This window comes from Filicampus tigris, chromosome 11, assembly GCF_054856515.1.
Source record: "Filicampus tigris isolate MCC_2025a chromosome 11, RoL_Ftig_1.0, whole genome shotgun sequence".
NCBI classification, from domain to species: Eukaryota; Metazoa; Chordata; class Actinopteri; order Syngnathiformes; family Syngnathidae; genus Filicampus; species Filicampus tigris.
In genome coordinates, this window is record NC_141227.1 from 21,158,443 (window position 1) to 21,185,913 (window position 27,471).

General features: G+C 41.1%; 1 protein-coding gene across 2 annotated transcripts in view; it reads right to left on the reverse strand.

Moving 5' to 3' along the window:
* The window catches only part of LOC147140109 (protocadherin-15-like), a 216,314-nt gene that overhangs the window by 96,384 nt on the left and 92,459 nt on the right, over positions 1–27,471 (reverse strand). For both annotated transcript variants that reach the window (XM_086045495.1, XM_086045494.1), the window contains 7 exons: positions 14,894–15,054; positions 12,539–12,694; positions 10,468–10,587; positions 9,357–9,467; positions 5,996–6,166; positions 340–448; positions 41–153 (listed from right to left, as the gene is read on the reverse strand). In XM_086045495.1, the coding sequence (XP_085901621.1) occupies positions 41–153; positions 340–448; positions 5,996–6,166; positions 9,357–9,467; positions 10,468–10,587; positions 12,539–12,694; positions 14,894–15,054 (941 nt within the window). The remainder of the gene's footprint in view (positions 1–40; positions 154–339; positions 449–5,995; positions 6,167–9,356; positions 9,468–10,467; positions 10,588–12,538; positions 12,695–14,893; positions 15,055–27,471) is intronic.

The window sequence follows — 27,471 nt, forward strand, 5'->3', positions numbered from 1 at the left end:
TGATGCAACATTAATGAGCGCATTAAAATTCCTCCTTTACCTTGATAACAAGCGTGAACCTTTGATACAAGTCCCTGCTGATGGGCTGCAGGACGCGCAGCTCCGCCGTGGTTTTGTTCAGGGAGAAGTACTGACGATATGTGACCGGATGGCCTGCGATCAAGAATTACAAAAAAACAAAACAAAAAAAACCACACACACACACGCACACATATATATTTTACGGCACGGCAAAGAGCAGCAAGAGTGATCATTCAAAAGTCAAAGCATGTCGTCGCAGCAGAGGTGAGGAAGATTAAATGAGTAAAAATCAATGTCGAGAGGACGTGATGGACTTACCAACCAGGATGAAGTAAAGAACGCCGGGCCTGTCCGACGGCGGTTGTATGTTTCTGTCCATGTCCACCGCCCGGATTGTTGGGGTCACATTGAGGGGGTTCAATTTGCTCTGCAGGGAGAAGACCGAACAGGCAGATTGTGCAGGTCAAATCGTGGGCAAAACCTCGGAGGAACTGATGCGGAAAATCTACCAACGATCATGGTATGAAGTGGATATAAAGTTCGACTGGAAGGTCGATCAGTTGGCGACACATGACCAGCATGCCAAAAACAAAAAAAGGTCAAAGTTGAAGTTCAAGAAAGTTTTACGTCCCTAACTTTTTGTGAGTAGTTTAAAAAAAAAAAAAAAAAAAAGAAGAGTATCTTTGTATTGTTGAGTCAAAAGTGTAGTTGAAATGGCAAAGAGAATTTTTGGTGCATTTGCACTTTGGCCCAATCTCACTGTATAATAACAACTAGGGCTGCTCGATTAAGCGATTTTGAACCGAAACCGAATTTTCTGGATGAAAAACGATGTTAAAAACGTTCAAATCGGCACATTCGATTTTTTTTTTTTTTTTGGTGTAACTACGTAACCGTAGTTCCCTCTGCATTTCCGCTTCCTCCCACGAGCGCGCATACCGGAAAAATTGCAACACCATGCAAGGCTACCGGCGATTCTGCCATTTGCTCAGGCAAGTGAGCGTTTAGTTAATAAATCGGGCAAATATAGATCTGTAGTGTTGTGTGTGATATTCATGTGCAATACAACCCGCGAGCAAGTAACTCAACGTCTGAGTTACTCTACAACGTCTCCTCTACAACGGACTGTTTGGTTTACAGAATTGACTGTCTACCTTCTCTCATGTTGATTTTGTTTCAGATGGTATATGCGCTTTCTTCTTTCATTCTTGGTTTAATTAAGCACAGATCTGAAATCTATTGTGTAAGTAAAATGCTGTTAATCCCAATGGATTGCTCTGTGTGTATTACGTTAAATTGACTGGCATTTTGAGTTCAAAGAAAGAAAAATGTAATTGAAATAAAAGACAATGAAAATACTTCATTTTTCATTATTTTTTTATTTTACAAAGAAATCGTAATCGTAAAATCGGGTTTGAGAGAAAATAATCGGGATTTTCTCGTTAGGCAAAATCGAGCAGCCCTAATAACAACCAATGGTTTGCCCGTTTCATCATACTCTTAGGATGGCCCGTGGAATGAGATGGGCCCTGATGAGTGAAAAAGGTTCCCCATCCGTGATGTAGAACGTTGCGGCTCACAGACGTCTCCTAAAATAACCGAGCGCATCATTATCCGGCGAATCCAACTTTAGTCGCACAAAATCTGCCCCCCGAAAAAGCAAGACCGTGTCTGTTGTTTGGTATGATAATGCCACAAGATTATTTATTCCGGTCGTGTTGATTTCTTTTTTTTTTTCTTTTTTTTTTAAGTCTCTGTATCAGATTTCAGCTCCTGTGAAAAGCAAAAATCAACAAAGAAAGTCTCCTTGTTTAACGAAATGAGCCCGAAGCTCCGCCCGTTGATATTCTTCTCATAATGTTATCCCTCTTCCGTCTGCGCTGGGAAAGGATTATGCTTGTGCCTTCGGTCGCCAACACCGCAAGCATATATAGTTCATCTTCCTCTTTGTCGTTGTATTAGAAATGCTGTTGCTAAAATCCATAAAAACTGGATAGACCATTCCAGGTGACTGAGGTACTGGGACCAAAAGCTGTTACAACTCGAGTAGTACGGCGCCATACTGCAAGATTTGCTGTCACTCCATTATTAAGTAAATACAGCGATAGTATAGACGACACTGATATCAATACTATTTTTAAGTGATTGTTTTTTTTTTTTGCAGTAAAAAAAATAAATCAAAAAATAAAGAGATTGGAAAATTACAGTATGCATTTTATCCCAAATGCACAGTGTACTGTTGGGTAGGAATAATGATCATTCAATCATCAAATAGTTTTGAATACACAACACTTATAAACACATATCGTCACTCTCCTATGAAAAACACGTATCTCCAATTTTGGAAAAGTTTTTTTTTTTCATATTTATTAATTCATTAATGTGATGTCTGTAATGTGGAAACACCATTCATGTAAAGATAAGAAAAATGAAAACAATGGAGATAACTGTTTTCCACAGGACAGCGACGTTATAGTATACACACACATATATACACTTATACACACATACACTTTTACTTATACATACACACATATACACGATATATAGATACGATATATAGATACAGTACGTACATACTTATATGTACATAAATACATACTGTAAATGTATAAATATACAGTATACCTATTTAAAAACATGTACACATATATATATATATATATATATATATATATATATATATATATATATATATATATAAAATGCTTATATTCAACTAATTTATTGAATATAAGTATGCTAAATGTGTCTCCCTGTCACGTCCATGGACATCATAGTCGCATATTCATCATACTTCTCTATTGTTTCCGTCCACAATAGAGCAACCAAAAGACCAGAAAATGCAATATCCTGATCGGTTTATTTTCTAGTTGATCTAGTAATTGATTTCTCCAAATGTCAACCAATTCGTGTTTAGGGAAGGAGAAAATTCCATTTACATGCATTGCCTGATTTCATACGGGAAATATCGATGTCCACGTAAACGAAGCGGGCGCGCAACTTGTCGACCACTTAATGAAGCACCGCCAATCGAGCTTCCCAATTAGCATGCCTCGCAACGCTTCACGATAACAGCGTTGCGTATCGAGGTTAATGTATTTGCAACGGCGCTGTCGGGTACAATCTGACAACTTCTGCAGCAATTACGCATCCTTACGACGCCATATCTTAACATATAGCCGAAGGGGGATACGTTTAGCGTGTCATATTTTAAGAGCAGTGCTTTCTTTGCAGGTGAGTAGTGGGGGTGGGGAAGAGCTTGGCTTAGTCAGACACATGCCTCTCCACAAACGTCTGGCTGGGGGGAAAAAAAAAAAAAATCTCTCCCCCCAGGGTGTATATTTATATCTCACAGCTCCGGGGTAATCCTCACATCCCTCCCTAAGAAGCCCTCTCGCTTTTACAATGTCGGGAGGTGTGCTAAATCCAATCCCCCTAGCTCGGCACAATGATGATTAGCTTTAATACCCTCCTCCAGTGGTCATTATACACGGGACTCGGGAGCCCGGCGTTATTTCACATCAACTTAATAACAGCCGTCTAGCCATTGTGATTAATTACAATGCAATCATCAATTACGGGGAGACAAAGCTCCCGGTGGGGTGAGACGCCATCGTGACGTTGGGAAGAGAAAAGGAAAAAAATGGAGTGGGTGGGGGTGGGGAAAAAAAGTGCATTGAAAAGGCACAATGTGATCATTTCCAGGTGTGAAATTGGTCACTTTCATTGTTCTTGAAATATAATACGAATACAGCGATATATTCTGATGCTGTTAATAGTAATATGACAGGATTGGATTTGCATACTGCCGGGTACTGTATGAGTGGATATAAAAAGTCAACATACCCCCTTGTTCAAATGCCTGTTTTTGTGCGATGTGAAAAATGAGAACAAGATAAATCAGTTCAAAACTTTTTCCACCATTAGTTTGACGATTTGTGGAAAATGCACTCAATTGAAAAAAATGTAACAAAAAAAGATAACCTACCTATCTGAGGCTCTGGCTATGTCCTGAATAGACCAGTCAAACTCAAACTGCCACGATTTTAAGTGCCTAAGATTAACCTCAAATAAAGTTCCGCTATTCAAGTAGGCTTTTGCAGTCACTTTTGGTTACTTTATTTAGTTACAAAGTTGGGGCGCGGTTGTGTCGGAATTAAGCCAATGCATTTTCAGGTCATGTCAAACGGGAGTCTGCACCTGCACCTGCCACTATTTAAAATGCCTCTTATTAAGCCCGAATGAAGTTCAGATGTTCTAGTAGGCTTTACCTACCATTTTTGCCGACTCCTTTCATGAATTGGTTGCAGTTACAGTTAATTAATTACTTACGAACTGGGGATGTGGTCGTGTTCCAAATGTGTTCCAAATGAACCAATGACATTTCAAACGTATGTTAAATGAGTCAGCACACACCTGCCACCAATGAACGTGCCTCTGAGCAACCCCAAATAAAGTTCAGATGTTCTAGTAGGCTTTCCCCGACTACGATTTTGCTTGGACAATAATAATGGCATGATTTGACTTTAGGAAAACCCAATACTGCAGGTGAGATTCGCATGAATAAATTGACTTGACTTGGGGCTTGACATGACCAGCGCAAGACAAAATAACTTGGGAATCGCCTGCGACTTGAAGGTTACCACTCGAGACGCACTTGAGACTTGCACATGAGTGACTTGATCCCTTCCCGCCTTGACTATGCAGGAAGAAATAGCTCACTCAGCACGACTGCAACATCAGTCATAATTGTCAGCAAAGGGAGTCTGTCACATGCAGCGCTGAGGCGGGAACGGGCGGCGAGACGGCCGGGGGAGAAGAAGGCCAACCTTTTCTTCCAGTGAAGAATTAGCCTCTGCTTCTAAGGCCGCCGCTTGGCAGCGCGCAAAGCTTTTATGATGAATTATGCAGTACATCGCACACGAGGCTCAGCTGAAGGGAAGAGTTCTGAATAAACAACTGTGCCTCGCTCGTACGTCATGTTTTGGAGTCAAACAGAGTCAAACTTGACTCACGGACCAATGAGAATATTTTGAGGGCAGCCATTCAGCCATCCGGTGAGAAGATAAACTTGAATTTCCAATTCCTCTTCTGTTTACTAAAAACCACATAGAAAACATATATGTGCAAATGGTGCCATTTCCATGTACAAAAAAAGATACACAGTATACTGTGTGATTTCATTTTGGACAGTAAAACAGTGAACGCGAGTCGAATGTGATCCTGAACACAAAGCACATCCCCAGTTTGCGAATAAGCCAGTAAATGTAACTAAGAGAGTAACTTCAAGTAAAGAACCGTAACTAAGAAGCTGTAACTCAGCAACTGTAACTAAGTAGCTGAAGCAAGTTGGCAAAAATGTCAATAAAAGACTACTAGAACAGCTGAACTTTATTTGGGTCTAATAAGAGGCACTTTAACTGCTAGCAGTGGGATGCTGACTCCCAATTTAGCATGAGTTGGAATGTCTGATCCCCAGTTTGAAACTAACAAGTGGCATTATAGTATGCGCGTGTAGACTTTCTATAATCACTTGTATGTATGTTTTTAGGGTTCCCAAAAAAAAAAAAAAACACAAGGATCAAAACAGTTTGATTCAACAAATAAGCCATCGTGGACCCTTCACGTAACCCTTCCCTCTCAGTCTTAACTTCATATTTTTAAGCCACTTTGTCGTCCTTCTGAAAATGGTCTCGCTTCTATGAATTCTGCGGGTGTCTTACTGTCATCCGACACAGCCTGCAGCTCTAATTGCTGGTCCAACACCCTGGAAAATTGCCCCGGGAATTACCATAGTGACGCCTCGCAGCCACAACGGCGCTCTCCCTCCATACCGAAAGGAGAAAACAAGAAATGCTATGAGATTATCCAAACACAAGGTTACCGCTATGTAAAAAAAAAAAAAAAAAAAAGTGGGTAATCTGTTCAAACGACTTTGTGTCTTGGCCAGCGTCCGTCCGTCAGCTCTTACCGGTTCGGTGAATTCGGGGATGGCGGCGCGGTAGGTGAGGGGGTTGCAGTCGTGCGTGTTGTTGACCAAAACGCACGGCAGGAACATGGGCCCAAGGTCGTCGCCGTCCAGGACGTCCACCGTCAGCGTGGTGGTGGCCGTGCGTCTGTTGGGAGGGTACGGCGCCCGGTCCTGGAAGCGGAACAATCGATTTCGGGTGTCAACATTTAAAGCTCCCCGCAGAGGCGTTGATTTGTGAGCTGCCGGTGCACATACTCCCAATAGAATCGGTGTCATATATCATATTGTGTGCAGCTGGTTGATAGCAATCAGTTGTAATCTTGGACTATACTACCGCATCGTCACAGAAGAACATTATAACAACTAGGAATGAAAACATTAGCATACTAGCCTAAGTCATTTTCAATTTACTAAAATGTTGTTGTTTTTATGTGCGTGTTTATTCTTGTTTTTTGCAAAATAGTCAAATATGACTTAGGCAACTATGCTATATGCAACAGTAATTTGGACGCATTAAAATATGATGTATATTACATATATATACTGTATACGTATTAGGAACCACAATTATTGACTTTAAAATGCATCGAAATACATATTGAATCATCCCTTATTGAAACAATAAGTTAAGTAATACTTTGAAGGAAATGCAACATTTACAACACTGACCAATGCATTCATATTTATGTAAAATGACAACGAGAAGCTGATTGCATCATACCCTCTCGAACTGAGCCAGACCGTATCGAATTGAATCATAACCCCGTTGAATCGGACCGCATCGAATCCTTCCACTTTCAAATCGAACCATCCTTGAATCGTATCGCACTCCATCAATTGACAATTAACAAAATAGTCTTAGAGAGATGCACACACCATCCGCCCCAAAAAAGAAGATATTTACATATATTTTAATTATGTGCCATATTTATGTATATGTTTAATTAAATTTAATTTAAATTAACTACAGCAAAAAATGTGCATTCAAAAGTTAAAACAAGACATTTTTTAAGTGCCCTTAGAGACATGCAACGTGAGCGCACGCCGCGATGCTGCCTCAAGTTGAAAAACGTAGAGTCACTGCGATGTCAGATGGCGCATCCAACAGGAGGGCGACAGGCCGAGTGATTTCAGAGTGCGAAAAGGCAATAGAGCTACCAGCGGGAAAAAAGCCTTCCTGTTACTTCCGGGTGACTCCGCTACGCAATTACTTCAAAATGTGGGCAAACCTGCAGCGGGACGCTGCTTGCCTTGCGCTGCTAGCCAAGAATACTAAGTGCAGTGTGAAAACCCCTTCAGGGTTGAGTGAGTAAGAGCCATCGAGGGAGTCGTCGCAGTCGGTATGACGAAAGCGAGAGCGCGTTGCTCAGCCATGTCGTTGCTTCGGCTGTTGGACAAAGAAATCAATACGATTGTTTCAAATATTCATCCTTGAATAAAATACAATGAAATGAGGGCTTTCTGTTTTACTCCCGCTCCAATATTCCTAACCGACAAGCGGTTCCTCCCACAATGGCTAACCCTGAGAACTGAGGCGAGCGCTTGAAAAGGAAGTTCACAGAGTCCAAGCACAATTACACTTTTGACACACAGCGAGAGAGTTCTTGTAAATAGTACGCTTTGCTTCCATTTCTTTTTCTGGAAAGCCTCTCAGGGCCCGTGGAGCTTTTTAAAAAGCTGACTCATGTGATCATCCAGGCAGCAAGAAAAGAAATAGGTTCAGCTCCACAATGACCATTAGCAGCTGTAGCCTAAATCTTCTCTCCTGATGTGTTTCATCTCATAAGTTGACTTCTTAGGGTGACTTATCAGTATGTTATAATGAATTCAGACCCCCCCGGCTGTGAAATATTTACTGGAACCGAGCCCGGCCGGAGTCATTTATTTTACCATCTGGAAGCCAAGGGCAAGTGTGTACAAATGCCATCATCAATGATTTGGGTTGCCTTAATAGCATCATTAGGATGACTTGTTTTTACATGTTCTCCACACAGAGATGGACGTTACACCTCTTTAAGTAGCACTTCCATCTCAAATCTATCATGCAAAGTTGACCACAAACTACCTGCGGGAATAACTGAAGCTATGGCGGTACGTCTCATGAGATTGGCTGACAAGCTGTCATTTCGTCTACTTTTCTCAATGGATGGCATACAAATAGAAGGGGTTGATGGAAATGAGCAAAATATGCAATCAAATATTGCTTAAAATATGGGAAATAACGGCATTTGAGATAAAATTATTGAAGTACATTTCCTGTGATATTTGTTTAAAAAAGATGCATCAACGACTTTTAGAACAAATTAAATAATGGCAGAATAAAATCAAAAACACAAATAAAATAATATATAACGAAATAATAATTACAGTATATGGCTAATAATAATGTAAAAATAAAGCTTAGATATCTATCTACGTACAGAGTGACATTTTTTGGTGATTTAGCTTTTATAGTTTTGATTATTTTACCTCACAGCTAACAAAAAAAATCCTGTGTGCCATCTCAAGAAGTTAGAACAACATGCAATCAGTAATCCAAATGATTTGTTTAATTAATCTCGATACTCTGAAAAAGAACAACTTTTTTTTTTTCCACACAGTAAATGTGTCACACAAAATCTCGATCTCCAACTCGGCAAAGGAGAGGTGCTCACTAACAATGATTTCGACAGTTTTGTGAGTAATATTCAACTTTGTGTGTATAAATAAAAAAGTCTTAAAACGTAGACCTCGCAGTTCATCTCTTGACCGACGTGATCCAAAACTAAAGCGTTACATTGAGATTTCTATCAAACGAAATCGGCAAATTTGACACGTATTTAATGCAAATATGTAATGAACATACAACGGTGCGGCAACAAATGAGTGTTTTTGCCGCCTTAGTGCAGTCTGAGCCATGGTGCAGACTGGAAGGAGATTCGTTATGTTTTCGGCATATTTTCATCACGGCTGTCGCAAATATTACATCGGGGCTCAGGGAAGGTTTGGACCTTGTGGTCACACGGTGCGTGTCAATCACTTGAAGGTCAATATCAGTCAAATCGATGAGCTCGTGGCGGCCTCCCTCCCACGTCGTTGACCTTCTGAGGTGGAAATGTGATCATTTCATTTCCTCCTATCTGACACCTACTCTAATGTTAAAGGTGCGCTAAATTAAATTCTCGACTTCATCATCACCATCAAATACCCTTCCAAGCGTGGACGGCTATTTTTCCCTCATGTTCGCCATTAATAATGCCGTGAGAAAATGTTATTTTAAGTTGACCTTTTAGTCGGAGGAGCGTCACGTGCGAACATTTGCATCAAATTCCCTTTTTCGGAACGGGTGGAGACGGAGCACTTATACGGCGTTTCCACTTACGTTGGCTTGGATCAAAACCAGGTAGCGTGTTCTCTCCTCGTAGTTGAGCCTGTCAGCTAGAACAATGTGTCCCGAGAGGGTATTTGCCACGCTCACTGTGCTGTTGGATTCCTGCAAGCAGCCATAAAAGACAAGAAATGATGTAGGCGTGTCTAATGAGTTAGTGATGGCCGAGGAAGTCCCGTAAGGTCGCTTGCCCGTTTCAAAATGGTACGGAGGAAAAACTATGAAAACATGAGCCGCGGTGAGTTTACGCGAGCGTCAGATACGCCGCCATTTGATGGCGGCAGTGAACGTAAACTGCGTTGAGAGCTCTCAAGTTGTGCTCGAGTGATTTCGAGAGATTTTGCGGTTGTGCGTTGCTAAAAGTTACGAACGTGGCGTCCCGGGCTTTGAGACAAGATGAATCAAGCGCCGTGAGGGAGTCAAGAGAGATCTCCTCTGCGTTGAATATACAGTACAAAGTAGTAGAAACGTGATTTTGGCCTTTTTAACAAAGAAATGTTAGCTTAACGTGAAATATAGCATAGCCAGACATGCTTGATAATGTCTACTCCTCCTCGTAAGCAAAATCAGGGCTTTATACATTGTAACTATTTGCTCTTACGTTAGAACAAGCAGGAAAGGGTACCAGGCCACTACCGGTTCGGTAGCTTAGCAACCAGGGCCAAATAAGGGCACACTTGCACCGTGTCGCTGTCGTCTGCGCCGTCCCGCATCCTACTCTGAGTTGTGCGCCACGAAAACCAAGTGCAGTGTCCATGCAGTATCCGCAGCTCAGTTATGTGTTTATTTTCATTATGTCTTGACTAAGGGCTCTATATTCATAGACAGACATCATCCTTATGGGCAGATCTTCTTCCAGTTCCTTATAAACGTAGTTTCCATGCGTGGGATCTCCTGCATGGACTCCAGTGAATCCGTTATGCCTCCACTGTGAATAGCGTGTGCCTCTCCCACGCGGAATTTAAAAGGAATGAGAGGCGCCACTTGAATCGGCCAGGAATCGAATCAGCTGTGTTCACCCCCACAACAGCGCAAACGGCCATTTCTACCAGCGCGCGTACTGTACAGCAGGTACAGTGCAGCGGAAAAAAAGGGCAATACATACCGGGTCATTGGCGTTGTAAAGGATGCTGTATTCTATATGTCCATTTGGCCCATCATCGATGTCGGCGGCTCCATTTCTTCCCGAGAAGCCGGTAAATATGGTCGTTCCCACCGGGGTGAGCTGTAGGAGGGAAATAAAAATCAAATAAAATAAGAGCCGGGAGGTAAAGTCACGTCAGCAGCTCTTACAGCCTCCTGTTTGTTTTTCTTGTTGTTAAGAGAGCGCCTATGCACGGTCACAGCCATTACCGGCGTCCACTCCGCGCCATTACGGCCACGGCCCGAGCAAATCAAAAAGGGAAAACGTCGCCGTCAGCAGCGGGGCCGGCGGCCGAGGGCTTATGCACACTGCTGACGGAATAATAAAAGTAAGTATGAGAATCGCCGTGGTTCCCCTGAGCCCTCAGCGCCGGGCCGGAGGAGAGCGTTTTTGCGCGCCGTGACTCACGCTACGGTAACACACTGGACCTTGAGCGTACGCGCGCAACGCGAGAGTCGAAAGCGGAGATTGATCACAACACTGCGGGGGAATTAGCATCCAACGCTGCGGTCGCGGGGGCGGGGGGGTCGGGTGGGGGGGGGGTCGGCGGGAGACGCGTAGGTGCAGCTGGAGCGGACTCGCGCAATGGCCTGCTGAACCCTCGCAGCTCGAACGTACTCGTGGCACATGAAACACATGCATGAGTTTGAACAGAGGGAGCAAATATGGACATATCAAGTGAGGCGCACTTTGATCTGTGAGAATAAAATCAGGATTAATGGGCCCTCCAGGAATTGCTTTTTAAAAAAGAAAGAATTGCTTTTGGAGAGGGGGTGAACTTGCCCAAAGAATCAAAGTGTGTATAACCTGGTGAAAATTGATGTATTTTGGCAGCCCAAAACAAAAATGTATTCGGTAGCACAACCTCTGGGAAGTTTTCCGAAATTCACCCTCGAAAACAGGTTTGCGAGTTGAACAGGAAGTCAGCCATTTTGGTATGAAGCAGCTATTTTAGGCGTATGCCAGAGTTGGTGCTTTTAGAAAATCCTACGACGGGATTTGCCCAAATGAGCACCAATGTGTGGCAATAGTTTGGGATAGATTTTTCATCATACTTACTTTTTATTTTGTTTTGACGTTTGCACATATCTATCAGAACAGGATGCAAGAAATAGTTTCAAGGAGCTCATTTTGGTTTGAACCAGCCACGTTGGGCAAATTCCGGGGCTCACAGTATGATGAAGTCCTACTGGGGAAATCCCCAATCGGACGCAGGTAACCGAGACGGATGGGCAGGGCTAATTTGACTTTTTTTTTTTTTTTTTTTTTAACCAACGCTAATGTGGGTTGCGCATGGCATCAAAGTTTGATGACCATTTCAAAGATTGAATGAGCAATTGTTGCTTGCGGCTTTTTTTTATTTTATTTTATTTTTTTTACTGTATTTGCATTTACACTAATAACAGTTGCAGGCTGTTCCTCATTTTAATTGGACTTCTAAAAAGCAATTATAAAGCCTCTTTGCACTGCAGGGGCGCAAAAGTGAAAGAGCAATATGAAGACGTTTGAGAGTTTAGGACTTTAGCGCTTTGGGAAAGCGACACGGCCCCAACATTAGGTCCATGTTCACAATGAGATGTGATTGCAGAGGACTATCATTTAGTTGAATGAGTTGATTGTAAAGTATTGCGTCAATTATGTGATATTGGAGAGTGATTAACTGTGGCTCGGAACAAGTGGAGCAAAAACGTAGGCTGTTGTTTGACTCGCAAATATTTTCCTGTCTGAAAAAGCTCAACATGTTGAGTTACATCCATCCACAGACAATGATTTCATGGCTTGTTTTATTAGATGACTTTATGCAGATGTACTTAACTCATTCACTGCCAGACATTTTCAGACCTTTTTTTTTAACCGTAACATTTGAAAAAAAAATAGAAAAAAATATAAATAAATTCCTGGGATTGAATGGCTGGACTATAAAAAAAAAAGACAAATAAATACGTCAATGGCAGTGAATGAGTTTAAGTTTTTTTTTTTTTGTTTTTTTTTTTTATTCTGTTGAAGGTTTATTGTACCAAGATGTCCTTACCTCGTTGACGGCCACATAGTAGCGTGGATGCTGAAAACGCGGCGTGTTGTCGTTGCGGTCCCTCACCACGATCCGGACCTCGTGCAGAATAACGGTTCCCACCAGCTCGTTTGTGCACTGGACTTGAACCACAATGGTGGTAATGTAGTTGGGAGGCTGAAAGAGGGTTTTGGTGGTGGGGGGGGGGGGTGAGACAGAATTTAGGCCAGTGTTGTGTGTTGTTATTTGTTTATGCCCGACGAGTGGTGCTCTCATAAGCAAATGCGGAACTTCCTTTTGTTTTTAAAGCAGACATTTTCCTAAGTGCAGCCTTCCTATCTGAGCTCCGCAGTTGGCATTTTTTCATATGCTCTTGTTGTCAAATGTCTGCATCCATTTCCTCATTAGCACCCATTTCATCAAAATTGCCTGCTATCTGCGTCAACAACTCCAATTGTGACATTTCAGTGAGGCAGCCGTTTATTAAATCGTCATCTACGGCAAACAAATGATTATTTTTCTTGTTTGTTTTGGATTTTCAGTAAGCCTGAGCAGACTTATTTATTTATTTATTTTTTTTAAATACAGCAGCACCTTGGCTACAAGTTTAATTCTCTATAGCTTTTATCAACTCTTTCTGCTTCGGTATAGTGCGGAGTGCAGACGTAGACTACTCGTACTGTTGACCACAAGCGCGTGAGTCACTCGTGTTTTTCTAGGATCAAGCTTCATTTCAATAAATATGATTTGATTCTCCTTCTCAGCACTCACTCTCAAGTTAGGAAAATAGACATTTGGGAAAATAACTGCACAAAACAAAAAAACAACAGATGCCTCTGACTGTGAGGAAACCAAAAGAACTGATGGTGGCCAGATGTTAAATTTGCTGATGCCATTTAGTAGTGGATTGTCTCATGTTCACTCATTAAAAAAAAAAAAAAAAAAAGACAATAGCAGTCTGGAATTAAAAAAATTCTAAAGTCACTTAAATTAAGGTACTCCTGTATTCAATATTTTTTACAATCCTGCATCATCTGAAATTAGCAACAAGGAAGGTGGTCATAAACTTTAATATTTACATTGACTGTCCATCACAAATCCAGTAATGGGAGGAAGCCAGGAGTGTTTCCCGAACATTTTTTTTAATCTAGTGATTGACAATGTTACACACTCCCTGTCACAGATAATTGCTTCCCCCCCCGCCCCTGTTGGCCATCTAGGTATAAAGGCTTTAATAAGTCCACAATTGCAGATCGCTAATTGAGCCTATCAGGCATGTCAAGTTTGATTTATGACCTCTCTTAACGATAAGCAGGATAGATGGATGTGAAAGTGTGCGAAAATGATGACAAAATGACTCAAAAACAGAAAAGGGAAATGAGGCGCTCACGTTGCAATTAGTCCTATTTGCAAATACATGGAATGTAGAACAGCGCAAAAGTTTGCTAAAGTTTTGTAAAATTGACAAAAATTCGAAAAACAATGGTAAGAGAAGAAGAGCAGGAAGAGCTGCAAGTCCAAGTACTATAAGCAAATAGAAATGGGGATGATCACCAATGCTTTTATTTTGGTAGGCTTCTATTTCCTGTTTTTGTTCCCATGCCTTTGGGCTAGACTAACATAAAGCGGAATCTGTGTTGTCCAACTTTTTCTCTTCTGTGACAGATGTTGCGAATTTGAGTCAATCTGTTTGGGCTGTTTAGTAGGAACATAAAAAGAAAATCGTGACACATGCACAATTTTTCGTGACACCAGTCCTGGAACCTTTCTTCCTCATCTTGTATACCATAAAAAAATAAGAATTAAAAAAAAAAAAAAAACGTAAACAAATCCATCCGGCTCCAATTATCACATTATCACACACACCAGCGAAAAGGAAATTTAAATGCCTTTTATTCCAATTTGAGATGACCTATGACCTATGTTCTGTGCCCAAAAAAAAAAAAAGACTATGAATCCAATGTATTCTTCGGGTTGTTCCTCTTAAGCATGGCCAAAACATAAAAAAATAAAATAAATAAAAAACACGCAAGCCAATTTAATGCGACGAGCCTGTTCGGCTATTAATTTTAATTTAATCTATTCTTAATTTTCGTCGCTCCCCTCTATTCTCAGGGTTTAAGAATTAATGACCTCAATAAAGAACGGGCAAGAGTTTCTATGAATATAAAAATAAATGTGTGTTTATAAACCTTTAATCACCAACCATAAGAGCGCTAACCCCGGGCCACAAGGAGACCAATGCTTCTAGAATGCAAATTAACCCAAACGAGAAACGCTTCTTATTTACATACGTATTTATGCAACAAAAGAAAAAAAAAAAAAAAGGGGTGGCCTGGGATACATTTTGAATTTCTTGACCGTGTGCCTACTTACATCTCTGTCCAGAACGCGGCCGGTGCTGTTTAGGTAGAGCCTCTGTCGTGTCGGTTCCAATATCACCCAGTAGTCGTAGTTGTCAGGTAAAGTCAGCGAGATGGTTCTGCCTGGGTCCTGCGCACGGCCATTGATCTGCATGTTTTCCACCAGAACCGTGCCTGAAACCAAGATTGGTTTAAATTCACTTTATGGCGCGGCCTGGGGCATTTATTTACTCCGGGCAGGGCTTTATTTGTGAGCAAATTTTGCATAAAATGAAACAAAGTTACCAGTATACAGTATTTGCGAGCAGGTAAATGATGCCCCAACTACAAATGCTTAGAATTGTCTTTTAAAAAGTTCAAACTATCATACCTAAACACTTTAATATTTCAAATTCATCTTACCACAGTATCCTTAAACGAAGTCAACCCAAACATATTTTTTTCAAGAATAGGTTCTATGCAAATCCACTAGTTGAAACAAGGCATTCTGATAAATACTGCGTTTGTGGAATAAGTGTTAATCCACTCGTTTTTAGCCATCTCCGGGGGCGGCCATTTTGTCTTCTGTCGACTGAAAATGACATCACAACCGCTCACAACGACCAATCACGGCTTTTCTGAATCTGAGCCGTGATTGGAGCAGTTGTGATGCCATTTTCAGTCGACAGAAGACAAAATGGCCGCCCCCAGGGATGGCTAAAAACAAGTGGATTAACACTTATTCCACAAACGCAGTATTCATCAGAACGCCCTGTTTCAACTAGTGAATAAATTTATTAAAAATAAATGGACACATCGTTCGTTGGCACCAAGATGATTTCTCATGGCGGAAAAGCGCTATTTTTGTCCAAATGAAGCACCTCAACTAGCTTCAACAGAGTACCTTGACACCAGATGCCACAAGATGGCAGCAAAGCACTACCTTTGTCCAAATGAAGCTCCTCAAGTCACGTCAACATAGTTCCTCGGCAGCAAGACGTCACGAGATAGACGGTAGTAAAGCACTAAATCGGTTGACATGAAGCTCCGCAATCCACTTCAACACAGTTCCTTGGCGCAAGATGGCAGCGAAACACAACTTTCATCTAATCGAAGCTCCTCAACTTACTTAACCATAGTCCTTTGGCACCAAGATGCCACAAAGTTGCACCAAAGAAAAAAGTATTTCCCAATCGATTTGCAAATGTCGAAACGTGAGTATGCAGGGAGTTAATATCCCTTTCATTTCTTCCTGGTGGGAAAGTGGAAGCTTCTATTTGATCGAGGTATTTATTTCTTTGAGAAAACTGTCATTAGCAATGTTGTCCATCCGTTAAAAAAAAAAAAAAAAAAACAGCTGCCGTAGTGATACTCAAATGTACCATTTTTGTGTCACTATTGTTTTGAAACAGCAAGTCGATTTTCATTTTGGGATGATTACATCGTTGTTTATGTGAACGTGTCCGGTTTGAGCCGTGTCCAAATAAAGTAGCGTTTCTGCAGACCGGTAATGATTAGCCCGAAGGCGGCTAGCACATTGGCGTCAATGGCAAGCCTTGTAATTGCTATCGATTGAACTTGACCGCGGGACCGCCACCTCCTCGGACAACCCCGCCCCCCGCCCCACCCCCACCCCCACCCCCATCCGCTGAAGGCTGTTTTTCAAAGAGCGGCTAAGTCACTTGACTTTTAAATTGCTAGATTAGTACATTAATTAAATAACTGTGGCTTGACTGAAGAACAAGAAAGCTTCGGGCAGGGAGCGTCCCTCAGCTCGATGGTGAAAACTCACACTAAAGGCGGAAATTGTCTGAAAATGTACTGTTCTTTGGAAGCATTTCCGAAGATTGCACTTTGCCTGACCTTGCCATGTAAAGAGTCGTGATGCGATCCTGCAATACTCGCACACCCTTCGACAGGACACTCGGAGTGAGCAGTCAAGCAACTATCCTTGAATCACTCGAAGGTAACTCGCCAGTCGTCTACTGCGTATTCCTACCGAGTGAATTTATCAAAATAAAAGGAACAGAGATGATAATTATGTTATAGTAGCGACAGCTGTGCAGTATAATAAATCCTTTCTTTTTTTCAAATTTAGATACAATTTTCCCATAGGAATTACCACCACTTGTGGAAATTTGCCCTCATCATCATCATCATCATCATCCATGTGTCTGTGTGTAGATTATCAGCCATCCAGGTCTTCTCTAGACCTCAATATTTTTTTCTTTAGCAGGGTGGTTGTTGAATTTCAATATTGTTGTCATCAAAGGAAGGCACTACCACTTGTGTGATTCAACTCATCCGCCAGTTCTGGACGTGAAAAAGTTGCTCTGCGATGTTGTACCGTGCGCTTGTGGAGAGCAGGGGCGGAGCCATGGGTGGGCCTGCGTGTGCACAGGCCCACCCAGATTGACAGACTGCCCACCCAGTGAGACTCATGAAAAAATATATACTTTACAATTTTTTGTAAGTTATTAAATTATTTTGGAATGTGTATTTTTTTTTTTTTTTTTTTTTTTTTTATTGACTTTTATTAAGAATGGCATAATTGCGGTTGTCTAAGGAAGATCTGAACGTCATATTATTCAGTTTGTCATTTTATTTGACTATACAAAGTGTCGGGACAGGAGGATTGTACTCAGTGAGAGAAATATTCATGCCCACCCTGATTTTTCCAGGCCCACCCAATAGCCGCGTTCTGGCTCCGCCCCTGGTGGCGAGGCTGCTTGGTCCTTCCAATGTGGAGCTCTTTGCACTTCTCACTACACCGCACTGCAGAAACGATTTGCAGAGTTTGCTTCTGGGGAATTTGTCTTTGGGATGAACCAGATTTTGTCTGCGGGCGTTAAAGGGTTTGAAATGCGTAAGTATGTTACGTTTACAGAAAATTCTTCCGTTTCTCCGCCACACAAGCCACGTAAGGGGTCACCGTATTACGCCTCTCGTTGCTATCTGCCGATTTGACAAAAGGCCCGGTTCGGATAATCGCAGTTAGTAAGAGACTGCCTGATGTGTGTCTGCTCTTTGTGACTTCTGATCCTTGAAGGTTCTGATAAGCTCCATCTTCTGTTCCAGTACTGGTCAGAGTGGGTAGGTTTTCTCGAGACCTCAATATCGAGGCTTACGTTCTTCCATGCTCACGCTACGCGGTCCAAAAAACATGTTCTCTTTGATGTCTCCCCCAAGTGAAAGGGATGTTCCTGTCCACAGAGTTGCTGTGTTCAGTAAACACATTTATTTTGCAAGCTTTGATCTTCACCCACGGGTCGTACCTGAACCAGTTGCTGGGTTTAGTTCCTCTGAGGGAGTCAAGTGCTTCTCTTTTGGAAGTAGTGGCTGATTGAATTAATCACATGACATGTGTGCTGTATTCTATGTAAGAAAAATGTATCGCATTTAATGTGGCAACTGTTCATATATGAATGTCAAAAAAAAAAAAAAAATAGTTAACTCATTCACTGCCAGACATTTTCAGACCCTCTTTTACCCTAACGTTTTGAAAAAATGTGGAAAAAAATATCAATAAGTTCCTGGGCTTGAACGGCTGGACTGTGAAAAGACAAGTAAATTCGTCAATGGCAGTGAATGAGTTTAAGAGGAAGTCGACCCAAACATAGATTTTTTTCAAGAATATATTCTATGCAAGCCCACTAGTTGATCAAGGAATTCTGATAAATATTGCGTTTGTGGAGAGTTAATCCACCCGTTTTTAGCCATCTCTGGGGGCGGCCATTTTGTTACTTCTGTCGACTGAAAATGACATCACAACTACCCAGGGCTTAGGTAATGACCAATTGCGGCTCTCATATTTTCTGAAGCTCAGCCCCGATTGGTCATTACCTAAGTCCTGAGATGTCATTTTCGGTCGACAAAAAAGACAAAATGGCCGCTCCCTGAGATGGCTAAAAAGGGGTGGATTTTGCTGCTTAGCTCATATTCCGCAAACGCAATATGAATCAGAATGCCATGTTTCAACTAGCGGTCACGCATAGAACATATTCTTGAAAAAAAATGTGTTTGGGTAGACTTCTACTTTAAATGCTCGCAAAAATGGCTACAACACAACCAGAATAATCAATCAATGCTTGCTGATCTGAATTTGACTGTGTGCTTGACGTCAGTTCAAACTCCAGAAGATTTGAACACATTACAGGGACACGTTTACTGGAAATCTTGGCAAATTACTGCCACTGGCTGGCGACTAGTCCAAGGTGTACCCTGCCTCTAAAGTTCTCATGAGGACTAACCAGGGAATAGAAAATGGAATGATTTGGGCTAATAATAAGCCTTCTACTGTTGTATCTTGGCACGGTGCCAAATTTCCATGAGGTGAGGAAACTTTTTCATTTGATTTTTCTTTAGTTCCAAACACAAAAGCGTCTGCTTTCAAGTGGCGCTTTATGTATTTTTGCAGAGTCACCAAGACTCTCAAGTAGGAGCACAGCCTTGGCATAAGAATCATCAGGCCCCCCTGCATTTGCATGCTCCTGGTAATGACTGCTCCCTGTTTGCTTTGCCTGATGCCATCATGGGAAGCAGCGGTCGAATCAACCGTCGCACTTGGGCACGCATCTTTGAAAAATGCTTCCTTGTAGGATTTAATTTGGGAGTCATAACAGCTCCCGTTTGCCGTTCCGTTATCACAATTGGCGTTTTTGCACAGAATAACACATTTAAGTCATGATGAGATTACTCTGACATATCCCAAATTGTTTTTGTTTTTTTTATTCCCCCTCAAATAGCAGGTTTGACTCATTCTGTTACAAAAAAAAAAAAAATAAATCATTTGTACCATGCAATGAAGGATTAAATTTATGGAGTGTCCTCGCTATCGACACCTAATGATCGTATTAGAACCTCTTTAGATAATGAATGAGATTGGATTACGAAGCATGCATGAATATCCAAGGCCAGCAGATTTGATGGTGGGAGAATTATAGTATTAGCCATTCATTAAAAGAAAATGTAAATCATGTAGGCCATAGATCTTATTAGATTCATAAATGAAAATATTTCTGTCATTTATGCTCCATTACAGCTGGCTGGGAAATCATCAATATCAGCACACAATATCGTGGAGGGACCGTGGAAGGCCTTCTTGAAATGATTGCTATTTTTTTGCTCGGCAACAAAATCCCTTTTGGGGTCTGCAACATGGCAGGAAAACACACCAGATCATGCATACTGCATAAAAATGTATTTTAACGGATCCCCAACACGATTACTCATAACTCACTCAGTAGCGCCGCCGTTGAAAGTTTAAAGAAAAATTAGCCACCAGCTTAAAAAAAAAAAAAAAAAAAAAAATTTCAGGATTTCGGCTAGAAATTGAATACAAAGAGGGTTGAAGCAGCCATTTTTCGCAAATTTTACTGCATTCCTACTTGGGAATTCATCCATAATCAGCCCCGCTCGGAAGCGGGTCTTTTTGACAGATGGTTGCCACTAAATTGTCAAGCTTTATTTCCATTTAAAGTGGAGGTAGCACGGCGTCAGTTTGTAGATCATTTTGAGGAATCGCCGTGAATTATTATTATTTTTTTTTTTTTTTTAAACGAGCTAGAGAGCCTGTTCACCATTGCTTTCATTTTCTTTGTAATGCTTTGTTAACCTCAATTAAGCCGCCTGATGAAACATATGATTTCTTTATCCAACCTTCATGCACAAATGACCTCGCGCAGAAAAAACATGCGTACCAGCTGTCAGGGGGCCGCAACGTGCAACATTGCTAAAATCTCATTGCGTATTACACCCACGGCCAAATGAAGATGTGTTGTCTTAAAGCCATCTAAGCTTTCCAAATGCTTAATTGGATGCAATTGCGTTTGATATATTTTGACAAGAAGCGACATATGTGCGTTGTGTCCACGCGCCAGCAAACATCATCTGTTTCATTTAGTGCAAAGCTCTCCATGAAAGCTTTTAAATGATGCAATTACGCACGACACCTCTTTTATCACGTTGCTTTCCATTTATATGGTCGTCATGAGTATGCACCGAGCGGACATTTTGTCAATGCGGGGCAGGGCTCGAAAATGAAAAGTGCCATTCTCCAAAACTGGGTTCATTTCAGCCTGGGCGACACCATCAGCTTTTCGGCATCAGACTAGCAGCCGGCTAATTCGGTTTGGGGAATTGTCCATAATGGCCAGATCGCAAAGGTCCCGTCCCGATTCCAAAGTCCGATATAACAGGAGCCCATAAGACAATTCTGGTGGACTGAAGGGAGCAGACTCGCACTTGTTTGCATGGTGACTGTAAAATACTTTGACACAAAACTGGATTATCAATCGTTGCGGTGGATGTAAAAAGTCTACACACCCCTGTATACTGAATTCCAGGTTTGTGATATTAAATATGAAGGGAAAAGCCTACTAGAACATCTGAACTTTATTCGAGGCTACCCAGAGGCACTTTAAATGGCAGGTAACATAACTTTGAATATGATAATTCTTGAACACAGCTACAGTGTGTACACTTGTGCAACTAAATTATCAGTTGTTGTTTTTTTACTTTCGGACTAAAAAGTATCTTTTTTTCCCCCCAATTTATACCGTTATTGTCCCATTAATGGTGGAAAATGTTTTTGAATGATTTATCTTGATCTCATTTTTCATACCACAAAACCTTGCATCTGAAGAGGGGTGTGTAGACTTTTTATATGTTTTCATTGATCCCGTCAGTGCGTCGCTAATTGGAGCTTTGACAGGCAGTCCCAATTTCACATATTTTACACCACGGTGCGTCCCGTACCTGCAAGTCATGTCCTTACTCCTCATCGGTGTACCTTATAATTCTGGTCACAATACTTAACGAGTATTGATAAGTTTTTGGGGGTGTCCTGTCGGCAAATTTGAAACGCAATGGTACCCAGGACGGACACTTGGGGTGAGTTAGATGAAACAAAACAAGACATTTATGCAGTTGCTGGCGCAACTAAAATTTATTAGCGGGATGGATTTCTTTTCCGTACCTCACCCACACTCTAAAAATAGTTGGGTTAAAAAGAACTTAATTTTGGGTTAAAAATGGACCGAGCCACTAATTGGGTCAATTTGTACAAAACGACCCAGAAAGTTGTGGAAAGTAGTGGATTGGTCCATTTTTGACCCCAAATTGTGTTATTTTCAACCCAACTGTTTTTGGAGTGGGGTTAAAAAGTTGTCTACGTACGTAGTATCCGAGTTCATATTCTGTGATAAAGAAACTGTATATTTAATAATTGATATATCTGACAGACAATCACTCCGCATTGTCGTGCGTGTGCACGCGTACTAATTTGACCAGTGCGGTGTGCTTTGGTTCTTGCCGCTTTGCTACATTTCTTCATTATAGTCATTTTAGGCACTGTGATTGCCTAACGTGTGTTTTTCCATGTTTTAAGTACTAAACTGTTAAGAGGCATGTCAAGTCCAAGTCCTTATCGAAAAATGAGGAGAGGCCTCTCACTGAGTTGTGAAAAAAAAAAAACATTGTCCAAACGAGGACTTGTTGCAAAGTTATTACCTCAACGTGAGCGGAGCAGGCTTCAAGCAATAATTCTTGACGAGAAGAGTATGCATTAGGCGGGAGGCTTTAATCTCGCTGTATAAAATCATAAAAATGGGACATGAGTCTTGAAAACGTAATTAAATGCTACGGCATAACCCAGAAAAGGTCAGACCCGAGCGCCGGTTGTATCCGAGTCCACTGGAGCTTCCAATTCCAAGATGTCATTGTGATTTACAGCCTGGGGCAGCTCGATTGATAATAAATGTCAGGCAGAGTTTGTGAGTTCGTCCCGAGTTGTCCCGAAAGGCATCCAAAGTATCGGAACAGGCGGGTTTTGTCAGTCGTAAGTCATTCTTCATGTTATCGTACACTGAAATCACAGGATGACGAAAATAACATGTCGGCAAGATGCCAGAAAGGTTTAGAAAGTCAGCATTCATTCAAAGCATTTGTATGTTTGATATTGTTTAATGTAATAAAAAAAAAAAAATATTGGCTGTGTTTGCAAAAAAAATAAATAAATAAATAAATAAAATTGAAAAAATAATTGCATATTAAATCGCAGTTGCAATATTGAGGGGAAAAAAAACAATTGCAACCAGATTATTTTTCAAAAGCGTTCACCCCTACCTTTGAGTTTAGGCAGGGAAGTAAACGCCATCCGGACTAACGTAGATCAAGTTACTCAAAGCTGCTTGGCTTTTTAGTAACATAAAAAGCAAACAAAACATAAAGCCACAATGTGCATGTCGGGGAGCTTCACAGGAAAGACCCCCGCCTTTCTTTTGCTCTCTAATCCATGAGGAGCAGGTGTTGTGCGCTAATCCGTTTTTTTTTTTTTTTTTGATCCCCTCTAATTACATATTGATGACCTAGCAATCATCATATCAGGACGCGATCGTACAGTTTAACACGCACCGCGCGCGACACGGGGAACCTGTTCAACATTTAATGAGACATCTGCGTGAAATGATAGGAAACGCGATAAACAGCGCGTCATGCTCACTTACGCGCACTCACACGCATTGTCATTTTCGTTTTTTCCCCTCCCTGCAAACATTTCTCTCCATACATTTTGCAAATGAAACGCACACGAGCTTGTTTTGCTGCGCATAAGCAAATTGGCCACTTGGGTGACTGCAGCATCCAGATGGTTGCTCTCCACCTTGTTTTTGCAACACACTTCAGAAAAATAGGAACAGCCCCAAGTTTTAGAAATGCACTGGAATGGAATGAGAGGAACTGTTGAGGAAGTTGAAATATACAAAAAGCTTGGGAAATTGACATGAATTGCTTGTACAGTGCTGCCTTGAGATACAAGCCGTCGTCCGGACGATTGGTGGCAGTGAACTCAACCCACTCCACAATTCTTCAAAAAACAGGGTTCACCTTGTTTCTCACCCAGTTCAAATTTACTGTCAAATTAAAAAATAAACAAATAACATGCTGTGTATTTTACCAAAAAAAAAAAAAAAAAAAAAAGAACTTTCCATTAATGTCTGCTATTTTAACGCAAATAGCATCGGCATAGCAACCCCTTTAACAACGGATATTTGAACCAAACGGTGGAGCAACACATATGGACAAATCATATAACAAAATTCACAGGCCCATACATACGTGATGTGAATTTTTTTGGGGGTGCAAATCGTCAAATTTTTTGTCTTGGGATACAAGCAAAATTTGAGATACAAGTGTGCTTCAGACCCCCACCGCTAGATGGCGGCGGTACATTTCACAACTTCTATTTAATGATGTCAGTACGTTGTTTTCATAAAGCGCAACGTTACACAGTGCTACTTTCCTCGCTAAAAACACCGTACAAACGTTTCGGTTGTTTTGATTCGCATCTCGAAGCAACACTGTATTTTGTGAGTGAGAGTCAAGACTGGTGTGGCGTACTCTGATCGGCCACGCAGAACATGCACGCAATTAAAAGAGTAAAACACTACAGTAGCTTTGGCTTCTCATTTTCATAAGGGTGGGAGGACAGACTCTAAATAAATTGCATTTAAATGGAAATAATTTGATTTGGTGAAATTTGCTTTTTTTTTTTTTTTTTTTTACAAGCCTGACTTTTCCACCATATTTCCCCCCCAAATAAATCAATAAAACAAATTTGATCACCTTCTGTAAGAGAGAGACAAAAAAGTTTCCACATGCTTCAGGGTGGTTAGTGTGATTAAATGGCGTGGGTTTTATTTTACAGTCTACCAATAAACACGGGCATGCCCCTAATAAAGGATTATTTTGAGGGTTATAAAACATCACTGGTGTTTTTTTTTTTTTTTTTTTTTTTTACAGTACCTTTACACATGGTCAACTCAAAGTAATTAAACTTAACTATGCATTGTTGCCTTTTGACTTTTTCCACCCCCACTTAGTGGCGTTACAAATTATGCTTGTTTATGCAAAGCTGTGTCGAACTATTCGATGCTTCCGTGCTAACAACGACTCTGAGTGACAGCAATGGAATTGAAGAAAATATGTACTCATGTCTTGCAGACTTTCTGAGTTGGTACAAGGTCGTTTTTTATAATGAATCCAGAAAAGTGGCAGAAAATATGCCACTAGGAGCTTATGAGTATCTATCCTAAAATGAACAGGGTGGATGAACACAGAGTCTGCTTTTTTCTTTTTTTTCTTTTTTTTTGTTTTTTTTTTGGGCAGCCTCATTCTTTTTCGTCATTCTTACATTTTACTGACAAGACTCATGCCGAGGAATATAGAGACCAATTTCCATGAAGGAAATGGTGTTAAAATATAACAACGGGAATCACCATTAATCTGTTGCAGTAAGAATTTGTGTAAATAGTTTTTAATAACAAATTAGCACTCAATATAATTGTACTTTATAAAAGTGCATCCTAATTCATTGTGAGTTCATTGCAGCTACTTCTGGTGTGCACACCGTAACCACCGGGGGGCAGTATGATACAGATACAAATGTCCATGGAGACGGTCACAACTAAGATCACGAGCTGCCGTAATATTACTACATCGCCGCAGGGGATAAAGACAATATGCCTGTGAGTATTTTGAAATTGTCTGTCTACATGGCCGCTCCACTATTTGTGTTCAAATATCTGTTGCTGAAAGGGTTACGACACTGCGACACGGATGCTATTTGTTAGCTATGCCATTTTGCATTATTTGTTAGCATTACGCTAAGCCAACTATACCAAGGCAACGCTGTTCTAGTAAACATTTGCCAGACAGTAGTTGCAGTAGATTGACGACAAATTCCATGTCAAAGCGGCCAATTACGATTTGCTGCTATGTAAGTTCAAGACCCGCAACCGAACACCCGGAAAAAAAAATACCATCGCATTTGGTTTGCCTGGATTGGCTCCCGTTGGTTTAAATAGAGATAACATCAACATTGCTCCAATGGCTGCAGTGACAATTGTTTTCCTTATTTAATGGTCTGCGCACCTCTAATGTACCATATTTAGACCATAATTAAAGGGGATATATTATGGAAAATTGACTTTTTAATTGCTTGAATGCAAATAGCTGTGTCTCTAGAGTGCCTGCCCGCCCCTCAAGTGTGAAATTACACAACTAAGTAAATCTTTTGTTAGCTGCTCATTTCCCAAAATGTGCATATTGAAATTTAATAGTCTATCTGATGCAGTGTTGTTTGACTAGGCCCGACCTTACGAAAATAGTGGGCGTGGGCGTGGAGTGCAATTGCACATCCACTACAGTAGGTGGTAGTGCACAGGGACTATAAACAAAACAATCTTAATAAAGTTACTCAGCAGAATTCTATTTCCTTTTTTATGTTCTTTGGTGTTAAGAAGGATGCAATGTTATTCAGAGGTGTACTTGTAACAATTTTATAGACAAATGATGCTATCTATAGTTGTGGCAGAGTGTTGGGGTGTGCAGAATATTTTCTTCTTCATCGGCGGGGGTCGTAGCAGAAAATAACTGAGAAGCACTGCGACAGGTGCATGTGTACCGAAAAGCTTAATAGATCAAATAGATCTGTTTACGTTGCAGTCACATAGACAAATAGCAATCGATCCTTTTTTTTTTTTTTTTTTTCAGTCGGATCCAGATTTGGCCACATGGGATACATTTGGAATACTGTCATTTGAACCTTATAGTGTAGTTTTAGTTTCATCCATTTTAACTTTGTTGGTTGAATTTTTGTTTTTTTCCCTTTTTTTTTTTTAATCATTTTGTTATTAAGATAAAATAATGTTACAAATGATCTAATCTAATTTATTAGCCCCATTTTTTTTTTTCCATGAGTGTCAGAAACGCAGAATCCATTCTCACCAATCAAAAGGCTAAGCTAAGGTCAGTGTCCATTGCGATGAAACGGCATTATAGACGGTTGCGCTGCCGCCCTTGTGACATTTCATTACGAATCACGAGGGAACAGAACGCCGGTATTATGTCAGCAGCTATGGTAAACAGTCTTGTAATGGAAAAGATCAAGTATGGCCACAGCAATAACCAGCGAGATGAAGCCTAATAGTGTAGGTGACTGAATTAAATTGAAGAGAGGATAATGAGCCCATAGCGACGGAGATCTGCACTCACTCGGGCTAGCTCATCTCATTAATTGTTTAAACCGGTCAGATTTCAGAGCCGCCTTGAGACCTTTGAATCCTCAAGGCAAACCGGCGGCCACCTGCTATTTTTGCTATGGAGGAAATACGGCCCTTTTAATACAGGTTGCTAGGTAATAACGATCTGCCTTTCAGCTCAGTGCGGCGTTTTAATGACACAAGGCTGCTCTTAAGTCCGGGCTCTGCGAAGTGAAGCCGTCCAGAGTGATGGCGGGAGAGCTCGGAATGGACCTTTAAGCCCAGGAAAATAGTCGAGAGAAGTTTGGAGTGTCTCGCTCATTCATCCTCGCCGAGGTGACGGCGAGGATGGTCGCTCTCGTTCTACCTGACGAGCTTTGCGAGACTGACTTTTGGGTCAAGTTCGGAGATGAGCTGAAAAAAAAATAAAAATAAAAATAACAGACAAGAATGTCGTCAAGTGCCTCAAGTAATGAAGAAGTCCTGCTGCCTCAAAAGGTGGATCAAAGGTCTCCTTTTAATCAATTCATGAGATTAGAGTCCGAGTACCTAGACAACAAAGTGCAGTTTCGCT